This window comes from Erpetoichthys calabaricus, chromosome 14 (assembly GCF_900747795.2).
Source record: "Erpetoichthys calabaricus chromosome 14, fErpCal1.3, whole genome shotgun sequence".
NCBI lineage: Eukaryota > Metazoa > Chordata > Cladistia > Polypteriformes > Polypteridae > Erpetoichthys > Erpetoichthys calabaricus.
The window spans coordinates 13832167-13851885 of record NC_041407.2 but is presented as its reverse complement, the minus strand read 5'-3'; the positions used below and the strand labels follow the sequence as shown (position 1 = coordinate 13851885).

The following is a 19719-nucleotide window of genomic DNA, read 5'->3' as shown; positions in this document are numbered from 1 at the left end:
TCTTCACGTCAGATGCAGATTTTTATACTATTAATGTGTTGGTATGACACATTCTTGCCCATCTTAATAATTCTGTCATGAACAGTTTTTGCGAATAGTGGAGTGTCTTTAATTTTTTTAATAATATCTTCTTTATTTTTGACGCCAGAGTAGAGCTGTTCGGCCAAATTTAAAAAGCACTTTTTTTACATATTCTCCATCTATGAAAGAATTTCAGTGCTTTGCATTCTAATGAGAAACAGCAAAACCTGCTGATTGTTGCATATTTTGCTTTAATTTTGTCACCGCTTTTTTTCGTTCTTCTCTGAATGAATATTTTTTTGCAAGATGCGTAGTGCTTTGTTAAAAAGTGACATTTGAAATTTGATTTTTTGTTATTGATTAACTTTTCATTACAAATTAGACATTTGGACATGGATTTGAAAACCCATATAGAGTTTTGTGTCTCAGTTTTAAATCAATTTGACGCTAACAGCGTAAAGGTGACTAATATTACAACACTGTTCAGTTATGTAGTGATGGCCTTCACCCTCACCCCTCCTTTCTCGAGTAAAGATCATTCGGCTCTGCAGTCGTCTGCCTTTCACTCTCCACTTCATTACTTTAACTGTGCTAACAAAGCAGTGCAAAATGCACTCATCACTCTGAACTCAACGGGCTATAATATGTAAATAGTAGAAATATAATAATGTTTACGAAGACCTGGGAAGGCCAAGGAAATATCTAAATGAAAAATAATATTAATCCATTAATAAATTGATAATCTTTCAACTGATAACCTGCTGAAACATCTACTATATATAATGCAAGGAAGATGCTTTGCACCTTTCCTTCTGAATAAACATAATGAGATGAATGAATGCAATTGGAGGAGATATGTTTGAGTGGTACGTAAAGAACATCAAAAATATTTTGAATATTTTCCTTATTGAATTTTCCACATGTATAATTGTTTATCTTGTGCAAAACAACCCACATTCTGGATTATTCAAAGTTATTGTCTGTTTTCACCTGCATTTTTATTACTCTTTAATATTGTTTTTGTATCTATGCTGGTGCTGGAGTATGTGAATTTCCCCTTGGGATTAATAAAGTCTATCTATCTATCTATCTATCTATCTATCTATCTATCTATCTATCTATCTATCTATCTATCTATCTATCTATCTATCTATCTATCTATCTATCTATCTATCTATCTATCCACAATCCTTTGAGACCTATTAATTGTACACTTAGAATATTAAGACATATTTGAATTGTGTGTGTCTAATAAATGGCTCTGTGAGATACTCCTGCCAAGTTCAAGGAACTGAAGACTGAAAATGTGATATTTGGAACCTTGAGAATTTAAAGAATACGTTTTCAAATGTTGGTATATTAACAGCCCCTTTAGATTGGAGCATTATGTGTATATAATCATGAAAGCAGATGCATATAACATGAGAAACATTAAGCAGAAACGCTGATGAAATTGTAATGAATTTTTATTCTTCCTCTGAGAGTATTGCTTACATATACAATACTCTAGAGGAGGGCAGTCCAGTGGATAAGGTCATCCACCACACTAGATCTGAATCATATCAATAGAACTTGTGACTTTTCGTGCTTGTAGTGAAGGGTCTTCAACTCAGTCCTTATGTTTGATGGTTGCATGAATGTTTATGAATTTACTCTTCATCTTCTCATTTGATTTAGGTTTGATTTAGGTTATGTTTTAATAAACCCCTCCTTTAACCGCCACCTTATCGTGGTGGAGGGGTTTGCGTGTCCCAATGATCCTAGGAGCTCTGTTGTCTGGGGCTTTATGCCCCTGGTAGGGCCACCCAAGGCAAACTGGTCCTAGGTGAGGGATGAGACAAAGAGCGGTTAAACAAACGTCCTATGATGAACAACAATTTTGGACGGCGTTTTCCCTTGCCCGGACGCGGGTCACCGGGGCCCCACTCTGGAGCCAGGCCTGGAGGTGGGGCTCGATGGCGAGCGCCTGGTGGCCGGGCCTGCACCCATGGGGCTCGGCCGGGCACAGCCCGAAGAGGCAACGTGGGCCCCCTTCCCATGGGCTCACCACCTATGGGAGGGGCCAAGGAGGTCGAGTGCAGTGTGAGTTGGGTGGTGGCCGAAGGCGGGGACCTTGGCGGTCCGATCCTCGGCTACAGAAACTGGCTCTTGGGACGTGGAATGTCACCTCTCTGAAGGGGAAGGAGCCTGAGCTAGTGCACGAAGTTGAGAGGTTCCGGCTAGATATAGTCGGACTCACCTCGACACACAGCTTGGACTCTGGAACCAATCTCCTTGAGAGGGGCTGGACTCTGTACCACTCGGGAGTTGCCCCCGGTGAGAGGCGCCAAGCGGGTGTGGGTATACTTATTGCCCCCCGACTTGGAGCCTGTACATTGGGGTTTACCCCGGTGGACGAGAGGGTAGCCTCCCTTCGCCTTCAGGTTGGGGGACGGGTCCTAACTGTTGTTTGTGCGTATGCACCGAACAGCAGTTCGGAGTACCCACCCTTTTTGGAGTCCCTGGAGGGGGTGCTAGAGGGCATACCTTCTGGGGACTCCCTCGTTCTGCTGGGAGACTTCAATGCTCACGTGGGCAATGACAGTGAGACCTGGAAGGGCGTGATTGGGAGGAATGGCCCCCCCCCCGATCTGAACCCGAGCGGTGTTTTGTTATTGGACTTCTGTGCTCGTCACGGATTGTCCATAACGAACACCATGTTCAAGCATAGGGGTGTTCATATGTGCACTTGGCACCAGGACACCCTAGGCCTCAGTTCGATGATCGACTTTGTGGTCGTGTCGTCGGACTTGCGGCCACATGTCTTGGACACTCGGGTGAAGAGAGGGGCGGAGCTGTCAACTGATCACCACCTGGTGGTGAGTTGGCTTTGATGGTGGGGGAGGATGCCGGTCAGGCATGGTAGGCCCAAACGTGTTGTGAGGGTCTGCTGGGAACGTCTGGCAGAGCCCCCTGTCAGAAGTAGCTTCAACTCCCACCTCCGGCAGAACTTCGACCACATCCCGAGGGAGGTGGGGGACATTGAGTCCGAATGGGCCATGTTCCGTGCCTCTATTGTTGAGGCAGCTGACCGGAGCTGTGGCCGTAAGGTAGTCGGTGCCTGTCGTGGCGGCAATCCCCGAACCCGTTGGTGGACACCGGCGGTGAAGGATGCTGTCAAGCTGAAGAAGGAGTCCTACAGGACCCTTTTGTCCTGTGGGACCCTGGAGGCAGCTGATAGGTACCGGCAGGCCAAGCGGAATGCGGCTTTGGTGGTTGCTGAGGCAAAAACTCGGGCGTGGGAGGAGTTTGGGGAGGCCATGGAGAACGACTTTCGGACGGCTTCGAGGAGATTCTGGTCCACCATCTGGCGTCTCAGGAAGGGGAAGCAGTGCAGTGTCAACACTGTATATGGTGGGGATGGTGCGCTGCTGACCTCGACTCGGGACGTTGTGGGTCGGTGGGGGGAGTACTTCGAAGACCTCCTCAATCCCACTAACATGCCTTCCAATGAGGAAGCAGAACCTGGGGACTCAGAGGTGGGCTCCCCCATCTCTGGGATTGAGGTCACCGAGGTGGTCAAAAAACTCCTTGGTGGCAGGGCCCCGGGGGTGGATGAGATACGCCCGGAGTTCCTCAAGGCTCTGGATGTTGTAGGACTGTCTTGGCTGACACGCCTCTGCAACATCGCATGGACATCAGGGACAGTGCCTCTGGATTGGCAGACCGGGGTGGTGGTCCCCCTCTTTAAGAAGGGGGATCGGAGGGTGTGTTCCAACTACAGAGGGATCACACTCCTCAGCCTCCCTGGAAAAGTCTATTCAGGGGTCCTGGAGAGGAGGGTCCGTCGGATAGTTGAGCCTCGGATTCAGGAGGAACAGTGTGGTTTTCATCCTGGTCGCGGAACAGTGGACTAGCTCTATACCCTTAGCAGGGTCCTGCAGGGTGCATGGGAGTTTGCCTAACCAGTCTACATGTGTTTTGTGGACTTGGAAAAGGCATTCGACCGTGTCCCTCGGGGAATCCTGTGGGGGGTACTCAGAGAGTATGGGGTACCGGCCCCCCTGATAAGGGCTGTTCAGTCCCTGTACGATCGGTGCCAGAGCTTGGTCCGCATTGCCGGCAGTAAGTCGAACCCGTTTCCAGTGAGAGTTGGACTCCGCCAGGGCTGCCCTTTGTCACCGATTCTGTTCATAACTTTTATGGACAGAATTTCTAGGCGCAGCCAGGGTGTTGAGGGGGTCCGGTTTGGTGGGCTCAGGATTGGGTCACTGCTTTTTGCAGATGATGTTGTCCTGTTTGCTTCATCAGGCCGTGATCTTCAGCTCTCTCTGGATCGGTTCGCAGCTGAGTGTGAAGCGGCTGGGATGAGAATCAGCACCTCCAAATCCGAGACCATGGTTCTCAGCCGGAAAAGGGTGGAGTGCCCTCTCAGGGTTGGTAGCGAGATCCTGCCCCAAGTGGAGGAGTTCAAGTATCTCGGGGTCTTGTTCACGAGTGAGGGAAGAATGGAGCGTGAGATCGACAGGCGGATCGGTGCGGCATCCGCAGTAATGCGGGCGCTGCATCGGTCTGTCGTGGTGAAAAAGGAGCTGAGCCGCAAGGCGAAGCTCTCAATTTACCAGTCGATCTATGTTCCTACCCTCACCTATGGTCATGAGCTATGGGTAGTGACCGAAAGAACGAGATCGCGAATACAAGCGGCTGAAATGAGTTTCCTCCGCAGGGTGTCTGGGCTTTCCCTTAAAGATAGGGTGAGAAGCTCAGTCATCCGGGAGGGGCTCAGAGTAGAGCCGCTGCTCCTCCGCATCGAGAGGAGTCAGATGAGGTGGCTCGGGCATCTGATCAGGATGCCTCCTGGACGCCTCCCTGGTGAGGTGTTCCGGGCACGTCTAACCGGGAGGAGGCCCCGGGGAAGACCCAGGACACGTTGGAGGGACTATGTCTCTCGACTGGCCTGGGAACGCCTTGGGATTCTCCCGGAAGAGCTAGAAGAAGTGGCCGGGGACAGGGAAGTCTGGGCATCTCTGCTCAAGCTGCTGCCCCCGCGACCCGACCTCGGATAAGCGGGAGACAATGGATGGATGTTTTAATAAAACAGATGTTACACATACTTTTAGAAAATACCCATGACTCTATCTCTGTGTTGTAGGAGTAAGCAAGATTGTCACTGTGGATGTGAAGGGGAATTCCCCTCTTTGGATGAAGATTAAAGATCTGGCAGATGGTGTGACTTACAACTTCCGCATCCGGGCAAAGACCTTTACTTATGGGCCAGAAGTGGAGGCAAACATTACTACGGGGCCTGGTGAAGGTCAGTCAACCAGCAACACTCTGTTTTCCTTGTCTTTCATTGTGTCTTTCCCAAGGACTGTTTGAATATGATATTGATTTAGTCACTTAGTTTGCTGCTTACATTGCAGTGTTATCTGATCCATTACCAAAGTATACATCTGTTTGCCATTGTCTAACCCAACCTCTTTACTTTTGTTTTGATATCTCTGAAACTACACACATTGGGATAGCTAGGGTCTGTTCATGTCTTTGTAGGTCAGCCTCATCAGTCATTGTGTACCCTGATATGACACAGTGTGTGTGACACATTTGTAAAATGTCTGAACTGTTTACCAGCAGCAAATCTACGTATTTGTGTGCACAGTTCAATCTGTCTGGAATTTGATACACTCAATTCTGCAATAAAAAACAAAATTATTAATTTAAAAATATTTAAAGTAGTAAAAGAAAAAAATGCTTGTCCATATATGGAAATTAACCTTTCAGACAGAACTACATGCATTGGCAGTCTTATTCTAGGCAAAACCAGTAGAATAAGGCAATGGTGGCTGTATAAATTTCAAATTACTTTGGTGGCTAAAAGAATATTAAGTACAGCAGCTGCTCTGTCTCAAAGGCTAACCTCTCATATTGAGCTGCCTAGGCTGCATTCATTTTATCACTTAGTATCATTTTTGCATTAGGGGTTTGGGTTTTTGGGGAGTTTCATTTAAAAGTGGATGGGAATTTCTTAATGTAGTGAACTACACAGTTAATTCTATAACAGTGTGAAAACTGTAATGTCATAAAGTAAATATCATTACTGAGTAGTGTGTGCCTTATATTTACATTTATTTTTGAATGGATACTTATAAATTTACAAATTTCAAATCCAAGGAACAATACAGCAATTAAAGTAGTTATACTCTGTTGAAGGAATATTAGAAGTATTACTCATGTGACAAAATGCATTGACATTTGTCTAAACAGGAGAAAACTCCACATTCACTGTTAGTGAGCCAGGTCTATAATTTCACTCTTTCAGTATAATACCATTAGGCTTCATTTTTAATTCTCAAACACTCATTAGATCTCTACAGATTCTGTGTAGCTATTTTTCTCTTGTATAAACCGAAAGAATTTCATATTTCCATCCATTTTGATTCTCTGCCAATTGCTTTTCCAGGTGCTCCAGGTCCACCCGGGGAACCTTTTATTTCTCGATATGGCTCTGCTCTTACAATACACTGGGCAAATGGAGACCCAGGTCGTGCTCCCATTACCAGATATGTCATTGAGGCCAGACCATCAGGTAAAATACTGTAGTGAAATAGCGCATGTGTGTGGTGTCTTAAATTAATGCTTAATTTATTATTCCACCCATTTTACACCTTAAATTATTAATGATGGTGCCATGCCAAAATAAGGTCCTATAAGTAAATGTTACTATTAACACTGCTTGTCTGTTTGTAAGTTTCTTGTGCAGCACTGGCTCAGTATTACCTGCCTCTGAACAGCAAGTGCCAGGTTCCAATGGCATAAGGAAATCTGTTTGTCAACATGCGATAAGTGTCAGTCACTGTCTAGAAGCTGACAAAGAGTATGGCTCATTTTTAGTTTAGACAACATGCTGTTTAAAGCCCTGTGAATTCATGAAGGGCTGCTGAAGTTATTGTTTTTTTCAGTTCTGTAGAACTAACTGCAGCACATGGCAGAAACCTGCATCCTTTGAAATGCTATATTGATTTAGCTGTGCAAAGCACGCTTGGGTCTGCCTGACACCTTTACAAGGATGAGAGGTAGAGGAGAAGAATAGACATTTAGACGAGCAAAGACAGTGAAACACTTTGTCAGAAGTTGAGATGAGGAGAAGTTCACCAGAAAAGGAGTCTTTTTGGTTTGAACCTTCCATTTCAAGTCCCCCACTTAACAGCCTACAATTTATCAACTGCTTTCTATGCATTTCATTTTGGGCCTGCTTTACTAAATTATTTACTACTAGTCATTTAGCCCGTTACAATAACGGGCGTTAGAACAGTTGTGTATAAACATTAGTAGGAACAGTCTATATTAAATGGCAAGGGACTTTGACCTCATTCTTTTTGTTGGTTGTACTTTTCTTTCTTTCAGCCTTTCTTTTGTTGATGTTTACTTGCTGAGCTGACCGTTCTTCGTGGGCTGCCGCCATGTATTGTGTGTCTTTAATTTTCTGTGACAGTAATACTGTCTTGTATGGCTCTATTCAATAAGGGCGCGCACAAATAGGCGAGCATGAAAAGGGCGACCTCAACTGAGCGCGGCGCGCCCTTATTGAAGGATGCCTGTGCGCGCCCTTATTGAAGGATACCGTCTTGTACGTCTGCTGGCTTGTACGTCCATAATATAACTTTAATTTTCTCTGGCGGTAAAACAGGTGTGCGCGTCGGTAATATGCCTTTAATCTCCTCTGACAGTAATACTGGCTTGTATGTGGCTGTAATATGCGTCACTATATTGTGTACCTTTAATTTCCTCTCGCAGTAATACTGGTTTGTATTTCTGTAAAATGCCTCTAATTTTCTCTGACAGTAATATCACGCATTCACCGTGCCCCGCGCATGCGCACTTCATCAGAAGACACCCACACACGGACACCTGGACACACATAGGGATTTTATATATATAGATAATGACACAGTGAAGTGTATCAGTTCTATAAGACAATGCCAAGTTAACAAATTTTGTAGTCAGGGTCATTGCAATTTACTTTTATTTATTTAGCAGAAGCTTTTATCAATAATGACTTACACATTTTTAGCAAGTTAAAAATGCCATTGAACAGTGAACATGGTGTCAAAGTATTAGTGCTATATACAGCCATGATTAAATCAAATGTGTTATATCTGCAAGGACAACAAGAAGTTAATTTGTAATGCTACATTAAGTAAAGGCATTAAAACAGATCACCATAGAAATCCATGCTGGATGCATCAGGATGCCAGCTTTCACGTGTTTAGAAATCTGAAGCTGCATATTTTTAGCTCCTTTTGAAAAATGGAGAATCACAATGAAGAGGCTGTTACACCACTACAAGAACAAGGCCATCGATTTGCTGCCTTTCAGCAGAAGGATTTATCCGTACATCATCTGTGTCAAGGAACAACTGCTATTCAGAGTGGAGGACATCTCCTGGGTGATATATCATTTTTACAGTAGTATCTATATTCTATATGTTTCTCTGTCAAGTAGAATTAACTTGAATATCTGATATTACTCTGCATTCTGCTGTTTAAAAGTGCCATCTGAATACTTGTCATCACATCGTAGTACTCCATGTTGTTTGACTATATTTCATGCCATTTATTTTATGCAATTATACAACTGCTCAACACTCCTACTAGTTAAGTTTAAAAGTGCTAGCAATAGTACAACACAGAAAAGTGAACTAATAAATATCAACAACACTGAAACAGTAAAACAACATGGGGCAGGGAAATAAAAATAAAACTGTTGGACTGCTGGTTTTACCTTTGAGTGGCAGAGTTTAAGTGCCTAGTAACTAGACAGAACGCAAGGAGCCATAATGGGGCTAATGTGAAACAATAAATCATTTATCAAGAGAGCAATCAGAATTCAGAATCAAGAGCTCCAAAGGTAAAACTGAAAAGTCAGGAAATTTTAAATATAGACAACATTTAGAAATCTAATTTGGGAAATGTGCTAGGGAACAGGTGCAGGTTACAGCTGCTTTGCTGGTTGGCCAACTAAACAGACAGGACAATTGCCCACTTTTACTAAACTACTTATTGTACAGAAACAATAAAGCTGTCACGTTGCTGGACAGCCAGCCAAACAAAGACAGGATATCTTGTCACATTGCCTGTTGGGTCACCGGACATAAACAAGACATCCACTTTCTTTTGCTCAATAATGTTCACAAAAGCTACTGCGTATGTTATATATTTTATTGGGGTGGACAGAGAAAAGAAAGCCATAACTTAGTGAGATGTGTCTGGGTGGACAGAGACAAGACAACTAGGATGTAAGATAACAAGACACCTGCTGCCCAGTGTGAGACAGATCAGGAACATAGGCACTTAGTGTGAGATCACTTGTTATTAAGGAACAAAAATTAAAATACCACACAGAATATGTAAAACAAAACACACATCAAAAGCTTTTGCTAAAGCTCATATCGAGTCCAGAGCTCCAGGTCCTCTGCTCTAGAAAACAAAAGCATTTTTCTTTTCCTAATTTTGTTTTGTGATAAGCAGCAACTACTCCTGCCCTAACTAGTGAAAGTACTAGCCAATACATTTCAAACTCCCTGTGCGTTTATATTAAAGATTCCCAATGTGCCTCTTTTAGCCATGCATATCAAATCTTCCTTTAAATAATATCACTAATAAATGTGCTGACACAACCCAATGAATGTGGTAAAATGTGTACTGTATGTCCAAAAAGGGTAAGCTACCATTAATTTCAGTTAAATTATCTTCAACATCAGTTCCAAGTCTTTCAGATTATTTATCCACGTTAAAGGTTAATTGGGAGCTAGTTTGGAAGATTCTGCCAAAGGAAGATCAGATATTAAATGAAGAACAGGTCCAGATTTTAATGAAGGACCAAAGGTGTGGCTCACAGCGTGAAGGTTCAATGCTATAAACCAGCTCAGATATATTGTGTCCAGTTTCTCAGCATTTTAAGAACCACTCTGACCTTTCATATTTCATGATGTATACCTTGTCCGTTCTAATTACTTTTAAAGGAAAACAACAACTCCTTTTCCTCTTCTGGTGAATGCAGATGAAGAACAGGATTAGATTCTTGCCAGAGAGGAGCTAGGGTGTAGAGCTTAGTTCATTGATGAGGCTATGGTCCTCAGGACCATTTATGGATACCAGCTGGTGATGTTCATGAGCTTCAATTATTCATCCAGAGCCACCATGTGATCACTTTCAGAGTTCTGCCTTGTGGGGGGTGGTTTCTCTGTTATAATTTACTTTTTTAAAACATGTTTCTTTGTTTTGTATTGATTATTTTGTACTATGTATGGTCCTGTTGTTTGTAATTTCTAATGGTACTCTATTACCATCTTACCAGTTCTGTTTTGCCTGATGAGCACAACCGAATTGTGGTTAGTGGCAGCATCTGTTGCCTATGAAAGTGTCAGACAGCAGTGTGACACGTCCTGTTATCCAGATGACACTATTAAAATGCTGACATGCTGCATATTGTGTCCAAACTTTGAAATAAATATATAAAAAATCTAAATGTTTACTTTGGAAAACGATTTTAACTAAATTAACGTTTTTAATTTTTGTTTAGACACTTGTTTCTTGTGTTGCTTTTCTAGTCTCTTAATAATATGACTTTTACTTGTTGTTAACAGACTCGTGTGTGTGATTCCTTACTTTAACTCTTCATGTCCTGATCTTTTCAGTCACTCTTTACTCCTTTGGACTAGCCTTATTTCAGTCAGGTGGCAAAAAAAAATATTTTTTGCACATGGCTCCTGTTGTTACTGACAAGATGTAAGTGGGATACTGACAGAAACTGAGCTTATACAACAATGCCGTAAAATGAGGCAGGTATGCAGCTCACGCCCCTCCCTATGAGCTAACAGAGTTCACTTGGAGCAGCTTTCTCCAGGCCCGGTCAATTTCCACATAATTCCAATTATTAGAAGTATACTACTGGTGATCTACCAGCCATTTATTTAGTTAGCAGCAGATGGGAATGTTGTATTGCTAGTAAAGAAGTAAAAATGAACATAAAACATCCTCTTTCTTATAGCCACCTTGTTTGTTTTTTTTCCTTTTTTAGATGAGGGTTTATGGGATATTTTGATAAAGGACATTCCAAAAGAGGTGACATCCTACACATTTAACATGGAGATGCTGAAACAAGGGGTCAGCTATGACTTCAGGGTCATTGGGGTGAACGATTATGGCTATGGTTCTCCAAGTTCACCTTCTCCATCCATCTCAGGTATGTCCCTTTAAATGTTTAGATGTTTTAATAAATAATGGAGTTCTGGAGACTTAAAAGGCCTTTGGGCTTTCATAACCATTAGTCACCTGCATGTTTGGATCATGTGCTAATTGATAGCTTAATTCACCTGAACTTCCAACTTGTGCTGTTCTCTTCTTGAATGTTATTTGTAAATCACTAGTACTTTCTAGGAAACACACCTTATAAAATAGTTGACATTTTAATTTCCAGTTTCTGCACATGGAAAGGTCTGTCTTCTGGATGGGGAACACCTTAGGTTATCTTCAAGTAAAAACTGCCATGTATTTCCCTCAACAGTGAAACAGAAGACCTTACCCTGTGACTCCAAGTATTATGCCTTAACTAAATTTCATTTCAAAAATGATTGTGCACCTAAGACCTTAAAAGGCTTTTCTACAATGATGTGGGAAACCACAACTTCCTGATTAGGACCAGTAAGCTAAGGTGACATTACTCTCATTCAGTCTGACATATTTGTGATTGTATTAGCGTTCATGGCATTAAGACATAACAATGTCTATAAAAATTCAGAGATTAAAAACACCCTTGTAGACCAAACTTTATTACAAGAGTGTAACAAAATTAGATCTACATCAAATGCTATTGGTCATCTTACTTAAGGATGGGTTTGTTAACCAAAGTGTTCCTCCTTGTGACACACCATGGCTTTAGAAGTGTGATGTGTCAGAATCTGATTCATTCAAGAGGGCTGTTTAAACGCACAGTCATGCTCTCTTTTCCTTTCTCATTTACACACATACAGTACATACAGGGTGGGGAACACATTTAAGAGCTGTGTTTAGATACCAGAGAGGGAGCAACATGAGGCAATAGCTAAAAATGCAGCCACTTCACATTACTAGCATCTGTTTGTTTTGATTTAATCAGTAATTTATTTTAAAACTTTCCTCTACAGCAAAGATTTACAGTTAATGTAAACCCATCTGCCTTACTCAGGTTAGGTGTGGATAAGGTTGTAGTATAAATGTCACTTTTAATAATTGGTGCCATTTAACACTAGCTTTTTACCTGGATCTAACATAGTGTGAACAAGCCCATAAATGATCATCTTTGCCATATTTCTTTCTAGGGTTTAATGGCAAAATAGGAAGAACAGAAGTGTAGTTACATATAATCTTATATTTTCATGAAAAGGAACATATACTGTATATTACTAGTAGAATTATTTCCTTACTTCTAGAATTAGTTTGGTGGTAGTAGATGAGCAGGCCTGGGTTTATGCTGCAGCTTCTTTGCCTGTTTAAACAACAGTAATGACAATCTGATAAAGAGACTGGTTACAACTGAAAATGTGTAGCAATGGATGAGAGATTTCTTGGAATTCCTTTTGAGGATATTTACTGCAAAATGCGTTTGCTTTGAGAGATGTGTAGTCAGCTCAGAATGAAGTGCCTTTTTTAATCCTTTCAATGATTTTGCTTGTTTTGTTTTATTTCAGCTCAGAAGGTGGCTCCATTCTATGAGGAGTGGTGGTTCCTTGTTGTGGTGGCTTTGGTGGGACTCATCTTTATTCTCCTACTTGTCTTCATTCTTATTATCCGTGGCCAAAGCAAGAAATATGCAAAAAAATCGGACTCAGGTAGGCAGGAGGTTATTGACTTCAATGTATCATCTTTTAGGTATTTGTTAACCTTTTGCTAGTTTTCCATTTAACATCTTTACTTGGGGGTTGGGGTGATACAGTGCCACAGTGGTTACTGCTGCTACCTCTCAAATCTAAGTCACAAACTTCACTTCCAGCCTTGTCACTGCCTCTGTGACGATTCCCCATTCTTTACATCAGTGTTTTTTAAACAGTGTTCTGGGGAACCTTCTAGAAGTTCCATAAGCCATCAATCATAATGCCTTGTATCAGCTGTAGCTACTGGACAATTGGCGGCCATCAACGACGTAACACTGATTGCATCTCCTGCCGCACTGATCTGAGCTCACCCAGCCTAGAAAGCAGAAGTCCCACCGTCGCTCATGATAGTTACTGAAGTATGCAGTGTTGCATTTGTCATTGTGCAGCTAGTTGTGTGCATTAACTAAACTGAACATATTAATATTACTAGGGATACTTTTTATTTTTTTTTTTTCCCAATATGAATAAACAATCTAGATTTCTTTTTTTATTATTACAAGCAGGTGTTCGCTGGTTTTTGCAAGTTCAGAGAGCAGCAATAACTATACTCTTATCAAACAAAAACTGTGGCCCTGTGCAGCTCTTTAAAGATACAGATTTGCACATCAAGATATGTATGCAGACATACTTCTTTTTTTCTTTTTTTTTTTTTTTAAACTTAACACTTCAGGAAACACATAAAACGATAATTTGAAGATCTAATGAAACAGAAGGCCCAAAGAGGAAAATTCAACATTGGATGCAAAGAATTGAAATTATTTCTTTGATAACTCCAAAACATAACTGACCGAATGAATGAGGCAAAAAAGAGAAATGAAGATTACAATTTTAAATAACTAAAACTTATTACGATCAGTCATTTACAAAACGTCATTAGTGAAATTTGAAGACTATTTTCTTGAAAATCAGTACTCGACAAAGGGTTTTTTGTGGATTTTGGATCGATTTCATCTTAACAAACAAGTAAAGAATGGTCTATCAATAAATGAAGAAGATATTATTGGATGATTTTTCCTCAGATGTTATGTTAAAAAGTATGAAGATTAGTTTACTTCTTGATAGGTAAAAAAAAAATCATAGTGAATGTGGACTTTTAAGTCAAGCAAACTGGAATTGGATCTTTAATGCTTATTACTTGAAAGTAAACTTTCAACTGTCACTGCAATGAAATCAAAATAGGCTAAATACACCTACATTAAGGCCCATCTTTAACAAACTTGACACCATATATTGATAATGTGTGTCATGTTATTCCAGCACCTCCTTTTCATTTACATTCATATCTCATGCCTGAAAGTTTTTATCATTTCACCTTCTTTTCATAAATATATACTGTATATGCATACATTTAAAATATTTTCTGGTTTAAAATATTTTTACATAACTGATTATTTTGGAGTTTGTTTTGTTTTGTTTTTTTTATTTATTTTTAATGGGGGTTCTGCAGATCTTTTTTTTTTTTTTTTTTGTATAATGCTCTGTACTCCCAAAAAGGTTAAGAAAGACTGCTGTATGTGGTTGTGTAGGCTTTCCCCCAGTTTTCCTTACACATCTTGAAGATGTCCATTTTTGAGTTAATTGCTGACTCTGATTTTGTTAAGTGTGTGTTCCATGAGACAGACTAATGCCCTATACAGGGTTGAGGCTACTTCTGCAACATTTATTGCACTAAGCAGGTTGAGGAAATGTGTGAATGGATGCAACTTTATATATTTAACTTTGACATTTGTTTGAGTGAGTATTTTGACTCATTAGATAATAAAGAAATAAAATATTCAATCAGGACAAGTCTATTTTAAAAAGTAATGGTTGAAGTGAGCTCCCTCATTTAACATTCTAAAAACTATTTAGTCAAATTCAGGATCACAATTTAGAAGTGCTTATTGTTTTTACTTTACTGTAGCATTTTGCACCTACGCTTGTATTCCTCTCCCCTTGTGCATGACTAACAGCCACATATACACATTTTAAAATCCAGAGCAACTTCCCTTTTGTCTGCTGGTGGGCTGATGTCGGTGCCACCATGTTGTGCTTTACATATTCTCAGCTTTGCTGATGCCATCTCTAAGCATGATCAACACCCTTATGACAGCTTCAGCTGTGCTCATCTAATCACATGAGCTATTACTCCCCTCAGAAGAGTACCATGACCAGATTGTATCTTGAGAGATAGAAGACCAGAGTACAAAGATGTAGGAGCACTATGACATTTCATGCACACACTAGAAACAAGTATTTTAGAAAATGTGAGTGCATAATAGAAGTGTTTTCAGTAGAGAGAAAGCTGGAAAGATTTTATAAACAACTCAGTCACGCATGAAGAGTTTTGTTACTGTCAGCAAGCTGTCGAGCACTGCGTCCAATCAAGACGACTGGCTTGTGTGTAAACATATTTCTGTTTAAGAGAGAGAGAAGGGCTTGTTTTGAAAACAGTGATATGCTTTCAAAAAGGGAGCAGCTTGAAGACAATCTGGCCAAAACATGTTTAGCTCCCCTGCCTTCCTGCATGTAACACAGTGGAAGGAGGAGGGCCCTGCAAATTTCTAATGGGTGATAATAATTTGAAATATCTTTGAGGACAGGGTCATATTGCATTTAGGAGACTGAGGACTAGGCTTCCCTCATAAGTTGTGTGTGTGTGTGTGTGTGTGTGCAGGTTTGGGATAGAAAGGGATTTAGGACCAGATATTTGCTGAGACAATAAGAATATCTCCTTAAGTTTTTCTGTGCATGAAAATTAGAAATAAACATTTCTGTGTGATTCTGTTTCTTTATTTAATTTTTATATTTTTTTCTTCTCCAGGGAACAACTCAAACTGTAATGCTTTAGGTCATGGAGAGATGGTCAGCTTGGATGAAGGACGATTCCCAGCACTTGAACTTAACAATCGAAGACTGTCCGTCAAGAACTCTTTTTGTCGCAAAAATGGAGTGTACACCAGGTAACTGCATTGACAGTTTTAAATGACAAAAAGCAACTTTGGCCACATTGGTCAACAAATTAAATGCTCAGGTGCAACAGTAAAAGAAGGGACTTGGGTATCTTTATCCTCTTTTACAGCAGCACTAGATGCAAGGCAGGGAAAGACCCTGGATGTAGTGCTGGTCTACAGTGTGGCCCAGTCATACACACACCCACAATCACACTTACACTGTGACTAACTTAAAGTCACCTTTTAAACTAACCTCCTTTGGGAATGTGGATGGGAAGTCCTCACAGTTATGGCAAGAACAGAAATGATAAGTGTGCTAAATAAGTTTAATATCAGAAAGTTACAACTAATATATGTTTACTTAATTGGAGAAAATGAGCCACTCACCATAAGCACTCTAAACAGAACATGTTTTATCTTGTCTTTTATAAGCTGTCAAACACCTTGAAGCAGTTATCCTAATTCAGGTCAGATTTCATTAAACACACCCTCCATGTTTTGTGATGGTGCTACAATTCAGTTGATCTATTTGCACTTTTATAGTTTATTGGACTATTCCTGAAACATTGGGCAGAAGTACAAATTATTTTAGTACGAGATGTTAATCCATCACGCACATACTACATCAGGCAGCTTTATAGTTTTCACTGACGTACACTGATATGTGGATGCGTTGCGAAGCCAGGTATCCAAACTGAACCCACACACCTCACAAGCAGAATGTGCAAATGCCACACAGACCACAATCAGTCTGGAAAAGAACCCAGGGTCGCAGCAGCTGTGAGAAACACCGCTGAGCTTCTCCACAAAACTGTCAATATTCTGAAATATAAAATCGATATAAATTTTGGCCAAAACACAAAAACTTAGTTATAGTGACTAATGACCCTGCATCTAATGAAAGACATTTTTTTATCATTTGCATAAAGCAAAAGAATACAAAGTACTTTTGTCTTCAAACTTTAAAACAATACAGATTTCATATTTTAATTAGTAGTGGTTTGGACATAATTTTTTGATTCACACATAAATTATATTTCCTTCCAATATTAAGGAACTCACTTTTATAAAATGTGTTCTCAGATCCTGCTTTTGTCTAATTATCTTCAAGACAGAAAAAAATTAACAGCAGAGGGTTTGAGCAAGTGCTCTTCATACTTGCACAAGATAGTCATTGCAGCCTTTAACCCCCAGGCCCTTGGTTAAGTACTGGATTGAGTAGGGCAGCCATTATCCATCCCACATCAAGTGAACCTACACCAACAAACATAAAGACCTTTCCATAAACTAAAAGATGCAAGTTGTGTTTTGCATTAAGGGTTTTATAGTTAGTACCAACAACACAAACAACATGCAAGTGGTCTTTATATGCTTCAACAGTTTTAAAGTGATCACTGGCTTGCTGTAAAGATGCACAGTACATAGGAGACTGGACACACTTGCTAGCAGCCATAAACATTACAGCAGGAATGGAGGATAAAGGGTCAGCAGTCATTAGCAGCAGCACTCAGTGAGCCTTGTGATCATCTCATGTATCTCCCATGATTTTTATCTGTGCGTTTGGCCTGCTTCCAAGTGGCAAGATCAGGGCTTTCTTATTAAAGGACACACAAAGGAAAGGAGTGTTGGTGGCACTGAGGGCAGTTTTAGTGTCAGACCTGAACATAATCCAGTAGCTGTGAATGTCATCCACACAGATGAGTGTCAACTTTCATCTTACTTCATCCATTTATTTCTTTAGTCAGGGAGAAAGCTCACATTTCAAGATAAATTTAGTTAAGACAGCTTTTCCTATCTCTTGCAGACAACACTAAAACCAAGTATGGTGTTATCTTAAACATCTGTCTGATAAGCACATCAAATCATTTTTTTTTTTTTATTTTATATTGTGACATACGATCGATGAACAGTAAACATAAAGTGCATGGAGTAGCCAAAGGGCAATAAATGAGCATGATTCAAGACAAATACACACACAGTCTAAATACAGAGTGAACTATAACTGTAATGTTTGAAAAAGTGAAGCCGAATAAAAAGGCAACAGATGTTGAATGCTACAGATAAGAGCAGCAGAAAAAACATATAGCCTGGGGGAGTTTTACAGGCATATTTATCCTTTATCCTCCATTCCTGCTGTAATGTTTATGGCTGCTAGCAAGTGTGTCCAGTCTCCTATGTACTGTGCATCTTTACAGCAAGCCAGTGATCACTTTAAAACTGTTGAAGCATATAAAGACCACTTGCATGTTGTTTGTGTTGGTACTAACTATGTGGAGGAAAGGATACTCTCCAGCCATCTCCAAACCCAAATAACGCCAAAGAGACCAAAATAATTAAAAATAGATTTTTATGGAGATAAATTGCACGGCAAAAGAGTGTACAAATTGAAGGAAAATTAAAGAAACTGGAAAAATCTGTGGGACTTTCTAGACAATGTTTGCCACTTCTAATACCCACATTATTCCTTCTCTCTCTTCCATTACCTTTTTAACAATACCACTGGCTTCTCTTAATCCACCTATCAGGCTCTTGCTAGCAACAAACATCCAAACTTTAAGCTCAGCTTTACACTTCAACATGAATCATTTCTAAGCATGTCCCTCGGAATAATCTTCCAGGTCAGGAACAGTCTTGGGATTTCCTGGGTCCATCTTTGCAGAACTACTCCTTGTGATCCAGGCAACACTGAGACCCATTTCTGTATTAAGGGGCCAGGCAACCTTCATGTCACTTGCACACTCCATAAGAAATGTTATTATCATTGTTATACAGTACGTTTGTTTACATCTATTATTTTTAACTTATAGATATGTGTTTTAGGCATCCCTGAACACACTAAAATGAGTGATGTCCGCGTGTGCCTTTGTGTCAAGATGCATGTCTGTGAACATAATAACTCTGTAACAAATCAGAGGGAAATTTCCTACAGTTATTAGCACTATAAAATACGAGACACCACCTACTGAATTTGAGGAAAATAGCTCCAGTAGATTTTGCTCTACCAAGATAACGATTAGGGTAGTAGAAAATATTGTGCCTCATTATCCCAAATAATGAATTTTTTTTTTTTAAACATCTTCAACACTATAAGATTAAGTGATTAGCTCAGGGTCATTCAGAAAGTCAGAGGCAGAACTTGAATCAGTAACCTTGCAGATTAAGGTCTAGCTAGCCCTGCACCGCACTGCTGACACCCTCCGACCTTAAATTGGTATGAATGGGTTTTGAGAACTGATGGCTGGATTTTTCAAGTTAATTTGAAATAAAGATCATATGTAGAGAGCATATAAAAGTAGTATTTGTTTCTGACTGAAAAAAAGAATGAGATCAGTAAATGTGATGTAGAATTCAAACCTGAGGGACCTGTATTTTGACAACTGAAGTTTGCAATGACTGTGGGACTTAGCTGCTGGACACTGGAAGTCCTAAAGGAGTACAGATTGAAACCTCTGTGGTCCACAACAATGAAGCACCATATCAGCGTTTGGGAACTGTAAAACCAGACAATTGCCAGAAGACTGATTCCTTTATTAAGTATTGAATGATAGATTGCTTACATGCACTTGTTTTTGTGTAGGTCTCCCCCACGTCCCAGTCCTGGCAGTCTCCACTATTCTGATGAAGATGTCAGCACCAAATACAACGATCTCATCCCAGCAGAGAGCAGCAGTCTGACAGAAAAACCATCAGAGATCTCGGATTCCCAGGTACACCACTCTCCTCTGCCAAAGGCTGTGCTTTTTGGAAGTGAGAAGCGGCCCACTCACCAGGAGACTGCTGAAGTGAGAAAATGGATCAAATTTTATTAGCAAATCTTTTTAGATGAGTTAAAAAAAACATTAGGAGTTATTCAGGCATTGCAGAAAAATTTCG

The 19719-nt window shown here is 40.4% G+C and overlaps 1 protein-coding gene across 6 annotated transcripts in view; it reads left to right on the top strand.

Annotated features, from left to right (window-relative positions):
- Window positions 1-19719, top strand: part of sdk2b (sidekick cell adhesion molecule 2b) — a 419662-nt gene that overhangs the window by 383836 nt on the left and 16107 nt on the right. For 4 of the 6 annotated variants that reach the window (XM_051936527.1, XM_051936529.1, XM_051936526.1 and 1 more), the window contains 6 exons: window positions 5153-5314; window positions 6461-6586; window positions 11080-11244; window positions 12728-12868; window positions 15717-15855; window positions 19424-19628. In XM_051936527.1, the coding sequence (XP_051792487.1) occupies window positions 5153-5314; window positions 6461-6586; window positions 11080-11244; window positions 12728-12868; window positions 15717-15855; window positions 19424-19628 (938 nt within the window). The remainder of the gene's footprint in view (window positions 1-5152; window positions 5315-6460; window positions 6587-11079; window positions 11245-12727; window positions 12869-15716; window positions 15856-19423; window positions 19629-19719) is intronic. The other 2 variants (XM_051936530.1, XM_051936531.1) reach the window with 1 other exon arrangement.